At 49.5% G+C, this 12,099-nt stretch overlaps 1 protein-coding gene across 2 annotated transcripts in view; it reads right to left on the bottom strand.

Annotated features, from left to right (window-relative positions):
- MBOAT1 (membrane bound O-acyltransferase domain containing 1) overlaps positions 1–12,093 on the bottom strand; it is a 112,044-nt gene extending 99,951 nt beyond the window's left edge. For both annotated transcript variants that reach the window (XM_029943706.1, XM_029943707.1), the window contains exon 1: positions 11,935–12,093. In XM_029943706.1, the coding sequence (XP_029799566.1) occupies positions 11,935–12,030 (96 nt within the window). In that variant the 5' untranslated portion in view covers positions 12,031–12,093. The remainder of the gene's footprint in view (positions 1–11,934) is intronic.
- Between the last annotated feature and the right edge of the window lie 6 nt (positions 12,094–12,099).

Here is a 12,099-nt window from a genome sequence, read left to right as displayed (position 1 = left end):
ATAAACAAACATTTTTTAAAAATTAAAAAACAAAAAGCCACAAAATTAATTTAAAATAACATTTAAAATTTAAGTAAATCAAATTAAATTCAAATAAAGACAGAATAAAACATAATGCCAGGAAAAAAAATGAGGAAGTTTTAACTCTATGACATTCATAGTTAAACCACTTCATGAAATTTCACAGAAGGACTTCTGAATGTAGCAACTTCCTCTAGGACTCAGCAACCTTCTGTTTTCTACCTTTGCTGACAGATTCAAAGTCCAGCGACAGAATGAAGAGTGACACAAAGCAGGGCTTGGGGGGGAAATGAACCACAGTCTTTGTCATTTAAGTTCCTTGTTTGACATCAGCATTTAGAACCGCCTGAACAAAACCTGTTTAAAGGCTGCCCGCCCTTGACCTTTCTCACATTAGAGAAGCACCTGAGTCGGGTGCTGATGTTTGGTCGACATGCCTGCGAATGGGCTACTTGTCACAGGAAGATGGTTGGGAAATCCCTAGCACTATCAGCCCAGAAATCTGAATTCGACACTTCAAACTGCGCGAGTGCCCTTACGGACTTTCAAACCCAATCTGGAACCCGATGGATGACGAAGGCAGAGAAGATAACCGCTGACAAGTTGAGAAAGTTGGAAGCCAGCCCCGCTGGGACAAGGAAGTGGGTCCCTGACTCACCAAGGGCACCTCTTTTGGAGAACTACAGAAGCACATCGCAAACAGGTTGAAGAGTTCATTGTGGGAGATGGTCACAGTTCGTAAGCCCACAGGGACAGTGGTCTTTTCACAAAGCACATTTGTCACCAGTACAAACTACCTGAAGTTACTTTTCCCACCGAGTACGACACTGATCCTTGGTGAAATTGCTAGAAATAGCCATTGATATGACCACAGCAAATTTCTTTTACCTTGTTTACTGAAAGGGTTGACTTACTTAAAATAGAAAGCTTCTGGAAAGCACACAACCTTGTTCTGTTATTAAATTACACGTACTGAATTCCTTTTGCAAGTTGCTGCTACGAAGCATATTTCCAGACTGTATGTCCTTAGACAGAACCTTTTTCAGAAATCTTTCTTCATCACCGTAAGTCAGAGGCTGTGCTGCCAAACACTTGGGTACACGGCACCTTTTGCACACGGAATCTGACTGTAGGCTGCCACCAGAAACTTCCACATGTTGTCCACGTGAATCTGAGACAACGCGCCCAAAACTGGTACTAGTAACCCCGAATGCATACATCAACCCCACATAATAAAATCGGGAATGGAGAATTTCAACAAGCCAAGGCTAACTTCAAACGACCAGCAACCAGGCCCTTCATTAACCTTCCAATCAGATAACAGGCCCAAGAATCTGAAATGCAGGTTCCATATAACAAACTGACCTAACCAGTTGATAAAAGCAACCGGCTCCCAAGTCTCACTGAATTTACTCATTCCAATGCAGGAATGTAAATAAAATTCCTCTTCGACAAACGCTTATGAAGTTTCTGCGTTGTGCTAAGCATAGCAAGATGACGGAGGCTCACCTTCAGTCACTGCCCACAAAGAATGTCTGTCTTTTCGCCACGGGAGTCTCAGTACCTCTGCTCAAATGGCTTTCTGGAATGTTCTGCCCAACCCACCCTGCCCCCACATTCCCCTTCCGGGCCTAAGGCAGCAGCTCCCAGAGCGCTGCTGCGGCCGGGTGGCCCCCGGGCTGTGGCACGTGCTCGCACTCCTGGAAGCACACGGCACATTGTATTACAAGGGTTTATAGGCAATACGCAGTAATTGAACAAGTACAGATGGGTTTGTTGCCTACAAGGCGCACCCTAACCAATCTCCACAGCCCATCCCCACCCAGGATTGGCATACGGTGCTCAATAAGCAACTACTAAAGGAAGCCTCCCAGACTCAGTCGGGCAGAAAGACCAATAAACACCGAAGATATAAGGTAAGCCCCCACAATGTGACACGCCAAGTCCTGGGGAGAGACAGAAAAAAAAAAAAAAAAAGAAGAAGGAAGCCATGTGCCCCTGGAGCTAATGGAGGGAGACAGCAAGGCCAAGGACACAGACAGCAGGAGATGAAACAGGAAATGAGAAGCAGGAAGAGGACAAGGCTCAGAGAGAAGAAAGAATGTGGGCAGAAGGTGGCAGGTGCGAAAGGCACACCGCGTTTGAGACACAGGAAATAAGAGTCCCCCAGGATGAGAGCACAGAGCACCGGGAAGGAAGTGGTGGGAGCCGTACGGCGCCATGTCTGGGAGCACGGCCATCAGACGGTCCTGGGTTCAAGTCCTGCTTCTGCCCCTTTCCAGCCACACAGGGCTGCAGGTGCCCTGTAGGCACACAGCTTAAATTGAAATTTGCAGCATAACTTTCAACGCTGTCATACCAGGCACATGAGATAATGTATGTCGAGCAGCTGACTGAATGCTTGAGCACACATGCATCTCATATAGAGAGCTGTTGGTCTCATTAGGCCAGAAAGGTAAACTGAGGCCAAGGTGTGAAGAATCAACTCTGCCACGACAGGAAGGCTAAAGCTCCAGAAGCAACCGGGCCTCTGCTTAAAAAGCCAGGAAGTATAGGGTCACGCCCGCATGCTCTCTGTCCTCTTGTCAATTATTGTCAAATTAAGCCACCAGATTGCGACACCAGTCACCATTTTCCAGCCGGGTCAGCCCACCTCCCGGAGTCCCCTGGAATGGAGAGGGCTCATTCTCCTGCTCTGTGCACACAGCCTCCTGCAGGGCCACACCACGGACCGGTCCCCAACTCCACCAGCCCTGTCCTCTCAATTCTGTGGAATTCATAGCCCTGTGCCCTCAACACATCTTATCGCTTGGTATTCGTGCACGGTTCCTGCAAGCTGCCCTCCACCCCCGTGAGCAACCTCTCTGGAACCACAAAGGAACTTTCCACGTTTGTGTGCAGCCCCAGGAAACACTGCAGTGTTCAGAGCCAATCACTGGCCACAGGCTTATCAGGACTCGGGGACTCCAGGGGGCCACCGGACCTGCCCCTAACCCTGCCATTCATTGATTCTCATGCCCAGCCACCAACTCCCCTTGGTCAACTTGCAGCCACAGGCTGCTCAGACTTCCTCCTCCTCCGTGACTCATCAGCCCTGCAGACCTCCCTCCCTCTGTTAACCTCCTCAAAGCCCTCCCTCTGCTCGACCCAGGAACCCACACTGCCTTCCTATCTCTCTCCCTTCCCTCCCAGCCTTGGTGGAGAACCATGTACCTCCAGGCATTTGCTTGTCCCTTTTACCACTGAACGGGCCAGCACAGAGAGGCGCATCACTGCTTTTCCAAACTCCCCTTCCCCTTTGCTGCCTTAGACCGTTTTTCTTCCACCATCCTTCTAGAAAATCTGTGCTCTCTGCAGACTCAGCCCAGACTCCTCACAAGAAGCAAGATGGTGCAGGGGGGCTCAGCTCATGTCTTCACGGCTCATGAGTTCAAGCCCCACTTTGGGAGGGGGTGCCTGGGTGGCTCAGTCGATTAAGCGTCTAGCTCCTGATTTCGGCTCAGGTCATGATCTCACAGCGTGTGGGACTGAGCCCCGTGTCGGGCTCTGCACTGGCAGCTCAGAGCCTGCTTGGGATTCTGTCTCCTCTCTCTGTCCCCTCCCTATTCTTGAGCGTGCACATGCTGTCTCTCTCTCTCTCTCAAAAAAATAAATATTTTAAGAAATGAAGTGACAATGTGCACACAGAACAGCTGATTGGGTGCCTGATATACCCTCTCTGGTCTGGCCATATACTCTCAGAATCCACCAGCCTGGAGAGCTTAGTTATTGCCCAGGCTTTTCCTTCTCCCCCAGCTGACATCCCCAAGTTCACATGCTTCAACCTATGGGAGGAAGTCTGCCCGATACCCCCAGTCCACGGGCTGGCTAAACCCAACTGTCACCCCTACCCACACGTCCATGCCCGACTTTCATCATGACCCCAGAAAGCTGCTCAGGAAGCGTCCACTCCAACAGGCCGGCCCCCGGCTGCCTCCCTTCCTCTGCACCTGCTCCTCAGGGCCCCTGCAAAGCTCTGGATGTTTCCCTCCTCTCTCTCCCACCACTGCCAAGTACTTGTCGGCATCTGTCAACACCCCTTCTTCATAACTTTCCAGCAACCTTCTCTGCAAATGTCCAACGGTTTTACTTTTGCTCCTAGAAGGAGCTGCTGAAAGAGAAAAATTGCACATTGGCACAAACTCATACCTCTAAAGACGTGTGGTTTTCAGCGTGTTGATCACACTCCACAGCCCATTACATGGACCGTGTGCACCTCCTTCTCCCCTCCCCCATAAAGTCCCCCAACCTCGACATCTGGATTCACCAGTTTGGCCCAGATCCCAGAAATAGGCATGGCAGGGGTACTGATGACAGTCCAGGTACCACATTTTAAGGAAAACTAATCTCTACCAAGGGTCTGCAAAATCCAATCCTCAACCAAAATCCCAGTCCGATGCCTATTTTCTGTGTGGCCTTCGTGCTAAAAAATACATTTTTCCTCTTTTTTTTAAGGGTTGAAAATAATCAAAAGAAGAAAATTTTCTGACATGTGAAAAATTATACAAAACTCCAATTAAAAACATTTTTAAACGTTTATTTATTTTTTGAGAGACAGAGACAGAAGGAGCTTGGGAAGGGCAAAGAGAGACAGAGGGAGACACAGAATCCAAAACAGGCTCCAGGCTCTGTGCTGACGGCTCAGAGCCCGAAGTGGGGCTCGAACTCATGAACCGTGAGATCATGAGCTGAGCCGAAGTTGGATGCTTAACTGACTGAGCCACCCAGGCGCTCCGAAACTCCAATTTTAGAAGTGTACGTAAATGAAGCTTCCTGAGAATACGGCCCTGCCCAATTATGTATTTACTATCTGTGTATTACGTATTTATTGTCCTCTGACGTAACGGCTGAGCTGGTAGATGTGAAGGGCTGCAGGCCTGTGACGCAGAAAACACTTACCGTGCGCCCTTTATAGAAATGTTCGCAGAAGCCCGGTCTGCAGGGTGAAGTGCAAACACCTCACCAGGGCTCAGCGGCTTCCCCGTGATGTGACCCCTGCTCCTTCCCCAACCCAGACCCCGGGTCCGCTCATCACAGTCCTCCCCACCCTCCAAGAGGGTCCTCAGTTCCCGGAACCGAGCCCAGTTTCGCTCGGCCACGCCTGCGTCTGCGTGTGTTCGCTCTACCCACTTTGCCTGATAAATTCTCCATCATCCTACACGACCCGGCATGTGCCCCTCCTCACTCGCCAGAGGCCCGCTGACACCACGCCTCACCCCTCCACAAAGCAGAGCAGATCTTCCCCTCCACTCTGCCTCCTCTCTGCTAGATTAAACTGTATCCCAGCACGCTGGGCTGAGCAGGGGCCCTCAGACTCCAGGTGCTCCAGCACCCCGGGGTGGGGGGGCGGTCATTAAACCACCCAGGGCTGTGTCTGTCCCCACAGCAGCAGATGGGGCACTAGGCAGAGAATGTACATCACTTTTTTGTTCTCTCTTTTTTTTCTTGTTTATTTTTGAGAGAGAGAGTGCGCACCTAGTGGGGGAAGGGCAGAGAGAGAAAGAGGTGGACAGAGGATCCGAAGCAGGCTCTGCACGGACAGCAGCAAGCCTGCGGCTCAAACTCACGAACGGAGAGATCATGACCTGAGCCAAAGTTGGACGCTCAATGGAAGGAGCCCCTCAGGCGCCCTGAGAATTTACATTTCTAACCAGGTTCCAAGTTGAAGCTGCTGGTCCAGGTGCAACACAGGTTGACATTCGCATCCCTGTCTCATCCCATGAGATTTCTGAAGATGGGTCCTATCTTATTCCTGTAAGGAATTCTGGGGAGCACCACAGAAACTCAGTACTTGCTGTTTGCACTCTCACGGAATTATTTTCCCCCTGTCAGCCAATCATTTTCAGTAACAGACGATGAAGGGGGTAGCAAGAGGGGTGCAGACCTGACTTTGCAGGAACTACTGAGGCCAAAAGAAAACTAAAGTAGCTCTCTGCAGGGTGATGCGGCCTGCCGTATGCCCACACCCATCCTGGGCTAGGATGGACTGGAAAGCCCCAAGGTGAAGAGCAGATTATTCAAGTCAGACACCCAAGGGTACAGCCTGGAGTCGGCATCAGTGGGGGGTGCAGAGGCGCTGGACTAGGCAAATCTCCCAACAAAGGCCAATCTACTGTCCACTTTAAAAATATTAAATAAAAATATTAAAATAAAAAATAAAAACATGCTGACGTTCGATCACGCATATCATTATCATTGGCACATACCATCACTAATGATAAATATTTGTCAAGTATCTACTATTGCCTTGGAATACAAGGAGGAATAAAATCTCTACCTCAAGGAAATGTTAAATTAGTTTGAAATTCAGCATATAACACAGCCAGACAACTGAGTTGTTTACTAAGTGTCAAATGTAAACCATGTTAAGAGCAGATAGTAAATTTGGGGCGCCTGGGTGGGTCAGTCGGTTGAGCAGCCGACTTCGGCTCAGGTCATGATCTCGCAGTTCATGAGTTCAAGCCCCATGTCAGGCTCTATGCTGACAGCTCAGAGCCTAGAGCCTCCTTCGGATTCCGTGTCTCCTTCTCTCTCTGCCCCTCCCCTACTTGTGCTCTGTCTCTCTCTCTGTCCCAAAAATGAATAAACCTTGAAAAAAAAATTTTAAGGTAAATAATGAATTCTATAGAAATCTAACACGTCCTACGGCTTTCCCTTCTCTGTTCCACCAGGGCACCATCTACAAACTTCTGTCGGCACCTGCACGAGTCTGGGAGTATTCAACACTTGTATACTTACTGGGGTCCTCTGTCTCCTCTACTGGTCCATTAGCCCTTCCAAGGAAGGGACCTTGATGCTTTTTATCCCGGTGTCTGTACCACCTGGCCAGGTACCTGGCACTAACAGCATTAAATACATATTTAACTGATTTAATAATAACTGTGGAATGTGAGCTGAGCTTTTAACCAAGGGCACGATCTAGATAAGAAGAGACTTGAAGGTTGGGCTTTCCAAGAAAGAAGAGGGAACAACCAAACGGTGACTGAAAGCCCCAGGCAACTGAAGAAATCTTGTGGTCAGTGGCCCCAGCAGAATAATCAAAACTCACGACTGGAGGGGCGCCTGGGTGGCTCAGTCGGTTAAACATCCAACTTCAGTTCAGGTCATGATCTCACGGTTCCTGGGTTCAAGCCCCGTGTCGGGCTCTGTGCTGACAGCTAGCTCAGAGCCTGGAGCCTGCTTCGGATTCTGCGTCTCCCTCTCTCTCTGACTCTCCCCTGCTCATGCTGTCTCCCTCTGTCTCTCAAAAATAAATAAAAAACAGTTTAAAAAAAAAAAAACCTCACAACTGGAATCACCATTCATCAAGAACGCCAAGTCTGCAGAGCTGGTCTTCCTTCTCCCAGCCTTTTACACGGTAACCCAAGCTTGCGTTAATTGTCCTAAATTAACACTTGCTGCTTTAATCTCAAATTCATTTCCTGGATTCTCATGTCCTGGTCTAGTTTTCCCTTGCGCCTTCCTCTGATTAGGTTGGGGGGCAGTGGGAGGGGAATGAAACCCAGACAAGGAATACTAATTCAACAAAGAATTGTTACTTCATGCAAAAGCATACAAGGCTTGCGGTGACAGTATAAACAGCCTTGGCCCCCAGAACTCCTCACCCCCAGAATGAAAATTCCTTAAATCCCGAAACTATTTCTTGCTCAGCTTTCAAAATTCCTAGGATTTGACCACACAAATTAATATCATCAATATCCATCCATCATGATGGCTAAACCGGTCTTGGAAACGTGAAAGTATGGTTAGTTTAGGAGCACCTGGGTGTCTTAGTTGGGTAAGCGTCCGACTCTTGATTTCAGTTCAGGTCATGATCTCCAGTTCTTGAGTTCAAGCCCTACATCGGGTTCTGTGGTAACAGCGTTAAGCCTACTTTGGATTCATTCTCTGTCTCTCTCTCTCTCAAAAAAAATAAATATTTAAAAAGAAAGAAAGAAAGTGGGGCACCTGGGTGGCACAGTCGACTAAGTGTCCAACTTTGGCTCAGGTCATGATCTCAGTTTGTGGGTTCAAGCCCCACGTCAGGCTCTGTGCTGACAGCTCAGAGCCTGGAGCTGCTTCAGATTCCGTGTCTCCCTCTCTCTCTGCCCCTCCCCTGCTCATGCTCTGTCTCTCAAAAATAAATAAACATTAAAAATTTAAAGAAAGAAAGAAAGAGCAGAAGGAAGGAAGGAAGGAGGAAAGCCATCCTTAGTTTAAAGGCAGATCATGTCAGATTCCACAACCAAAACCAAGTGGAAAAGAAATGAGCAGATGACTTAAAAAATAAGACAAAACACTCATCTTTTGTTCCCAGATTCACTGTAAATGGGAGAGAAAAGTTCTACCTAACTTATCCTAGGTAAGTGAAGCTTTATACCTAAAGAATCCACCAATTGTCAGCGCCCCACACTTGCTACACAGAGACTCATTGTTTCAGAAATCCAGTGCTCAACACACTCACCCGTGATGCACCTCTGAAGGCACCTAGCTCATAATCCACTTCCTACCCTCTGCGTCTGAATTCTGTGCTCTGCTTGTTTCGAATTAAACAAGATGATTTCACATTTAACATCTCTAGGAAGACGTCAGTCTAGTAAAGTCCCTGGAAATGAAAACCATAGACTTTTCCTCACGATTGGCCACAAGCTTCCTTCGAGAGTTAACCAAAGACAAGTGAAAGAATCAAACAAAAAATCAGAGTTCTTCACTTGCGCAGTAGAATGCTCAACAGGTATTTCAGTTTCCTGCAAATAATAACCTACTCGACACGGGGACACCCAGAAGCCAAAGACATTCTCAGAACCACATTCAACTCAGAAATTACGCATATAAGCGTGAGATGCTAACGCGGTGTAAGAGTCCATGTCTTCAGGTCACCGCTGAGGAGGGGAGGTGTCCTATCACTTCCAGCCCACTGCGGGCAATTAAAAGTCACTGTCCAATGGGACAGAAGCAAACATTCAGTGAGGACTATGCTCCTATTCCTGGATGGTGCTCCACACCTGGCTCTACCTTTCTCTTCCAAGTTCTGGGCCCCGGGTAGAGCCCCGCAGACCGTGTCACCCAGGCCAGCCAGCCTTGGGTGTGTGCTGCCCACTGCAGGCACGGGTGAGAGATGCGGGGGGGGGGGGGGGGGGGGGGGGGGGGGGGGGGGGGGGGGGGGGGGGGGGGGGGGGGGGGGGGGGGGGGGGGGGGGGGGGGGGGCGGGGGCTGTGGGGTGGAGAGGAGGAGGGCCGAGGTGCTCTTTGCTGCCTGCCTGCAGGGGCTGGATGCAGGGGGCACTGGGCAACGTGACCTCCACTCCTTCCTCCATCTGCATCCAGGTCTTAGTATCCGAACCTCTTCCGATGGCTCAAGGATGCCACCCACATCCGTCTGTGTCGTTGATTACACTGCCTTCACTGCTTCCCGCCAGGACCCCGGGTGAATGAGGGCCTTTCTGATGCAGGGCATTTTAGATCTACATGAAACTTCTCAACTCCAAAAGGTAGTTTTGTTTTTTGTTTTTTGGTTTTTTTAGAGGGAGAGCACAGCGGGAGAGAACGGGAGAGGGAGACAGAGAGAATCCTAAGCAGGTTCCATTCCCCCAACACGGAGCCCAACATGTGGGGGGCTCAATCCCACCAGCCTGGGATGATGACCTGAGCTGAAATCAAGAGTCAGACAGTCTGAGCCCCCTGAGGTGCCCCCAAAATGTAGAACTTATTGCCATTTCCCATTTTACACGAGGACACCGGAGCTCTGGGAGGCTGAACGCCAGCCGGTGGTCACAGAAGCACTCACAAAAGAAGTTTGCAGGCAGAGCAGGTCAAGTCTGACAACGTAAACCTTAGAAAGGCCTTGAAAGTATGAGGGAGAGGGGCGCCTGGGTGGCTCAGTCGGTTAAGCACCAGACTTCAGCTCCGATCACGATCTCACGGTTCGTGGGTTCGAGCCCCACATCGGGCTCTGTGCTGAAAGCTCAGAGTCTGGAGTCTGCTTTGGTTTCTATGTCTCCCTCTCTCTCTCTGCCCCTCCCCCACTTGCTCTCGGTCTCTCTCTCTCTCTCTGTCAAAAATAAATAAATAAACATTAGAAAGTGTGAGGGAGAAAAACACATCAAGCTTCCAATTTCCCAAGCCACAGTTCAGCCTCAAACTGCATTATTTATGGTTTGGGACTTTTGTCGGGCTTTAAATAAGCGAGCTGGGGCATTGCCGGATTCGTACTTCTGCCAAGAGTCACTCAGATGTGACCCTTCTGGAGGGTGGGGGGACAGCCAAAGATCCAAGATATCAGGGGGTCCTGGAGAGGAGGGGGGCGTTCCTTCCTTGCCCATCGCCCATTTTTCTTTTTCTTCCCAGAGACCCCCTTCTCCCAGCCTTAAACATCTTAAGGCTCTTTTATTCTTTTTTTATAAATTAAAAACAGGTTCCTTCGACAGAAACCCAGGAGATTGGGGATGGCGGAGGATGAGTTAAAAGGCACTTGATAACATCACACTGGCACCTCCCAGATGTGACTTGTCAGAGCACCTTAACTATCCCTTTCCATACAAAAATCCTCCCCGGATTCCTCTCTCTAGTAATGCCAAGTAACTTAAAACAGAAAACGCAACTAAAATAAATTCTGATGGGGGGGGGGCTGGGGCTGAAGGGGTAAGTAGAAAACACATTCCCCTGAAAGGAAGCCGGCTCCGAGTTACAGTGGTTTCAGGGCGAGAGCACTTGCTAGTATCTGCCTTGCCTCCGTCCCTGGGTCTCTCCCATCCTCATTATAAGCGGAAGAGTAATGTACAAAAGCGCCAGTCAGCATCTCATACCCCTCCCAATCTGTTACCTTTCTGGATTTTGCAAGGGATGAGAAGGCAAATGGCCAGAGGAGGTGGAGCTCTGAATCAGATCTTTGGAGGCAGGCAGGTAGAAGGGCGGCTCAGTAAATAGAATCTGAATAAGGCAAATCTCCAGGTCTCATTTCCTCATTGCAGAAGGAATTTGAGTGGAGAGGAGGGAGGGGGGGCGGAATCGCTACTGAAAAGCACAGGAAGAAACCTAGGGCAAAACAGTGTGAAACTAACCCAGAGTGGAGTGGGCGGTCCTCCAACACACCTCACTCCACTTAAATCAACACGTATTTATTGACTCACCAGGAAATACATGGCAAACCTAACCTGTCGCACCTACAGAGACAAGAAAATGAGTAAGACAGCCTCAACCCGCAGGCAGATTTCTTACCAGGAATTATATTGTTCTTTATTGCTATTTTCAGTTTTAATGGTAGCAGACAATTCCTGGACAGTCCAAGAAACTTCTGCGGGCCTCTCTTCTCCCACTAACCTAACTCACACAGGAGTCTAGAACCTCAAGTTTTTCTTGAATGAATAAACTGAAGGCCCTTGGGAAACCACGGCAATCTTGTGAAACTCCTCCCTTCCCGACGGACATCACACATGGTACAAAATAACTGTCCCTCCGATCAGACAAGTCTCACCACCCAAGTCTAAAACCCAGGGGTCTGTTAAAAGCAATACACTGTAGAAACGGATTAATCCGGTTTCTCTTTTAAGGAGAGAAATCTAAGTTAAAAATCATCAAGACTCGACTACACTGATAGAAAAAAAAAAACACCTGATTCATTTATCAGAATACCTTAGAACTTGGTGACAGGAAACGAGGCAACCCAAAACCTCAAAAAGAAAAAAAAATGTATCATCTGAACCTGTCTTTTTTTTTTTCCACACGTACAGGGCAAAAGCACTGTCAGAAAAAAAGCCCACCTGTCGAGTTTGTAGCTGTGAAATCTGCAATGGGGGCTGGAGTGCGGGACGGAGGGGGACCCGCCGGTGGCTAACGCGCCCCCCCGGTGGCCCGGGAGGAGGATCCCTCCCCGCGCCCGCGCCCCGCCCGCCGTTACCTGGTCCAGCGGGATGCCCAGGAGCTCGCTGAGCGGGTGCAGGCAGGTGGAGCCCGTCGTGCGGTAAGAGAGGCTGGACGGCGGCTCCGCTGCCATCCTGCATCTTCGGGAGGCGGCTGCCCCGGCCCCAGCCCGCGCCACTGGCTCGCCCTGCTCCGGCCCGAG

The sequence above is a fragment of the Suricata suricatta genome, chromosome 7 (assembly GCF_006229205.1).
Source record: "Suricata suricatta isolate VVHF042 chromosome 7, meerkat_22Aug2017_6uvM2_HiC, whole genome shotgun sequence".
NCBI classification, from domain to species: domain Eukaryota; kingdom Metazoa; phylum Chordata; class Mammalia; order Carnivora; family Herpestidae; genus Suricata; species Suricata suricatta.
This window is presented reverse-complemented; position numbering and strand designations above follow the sequence as displayed.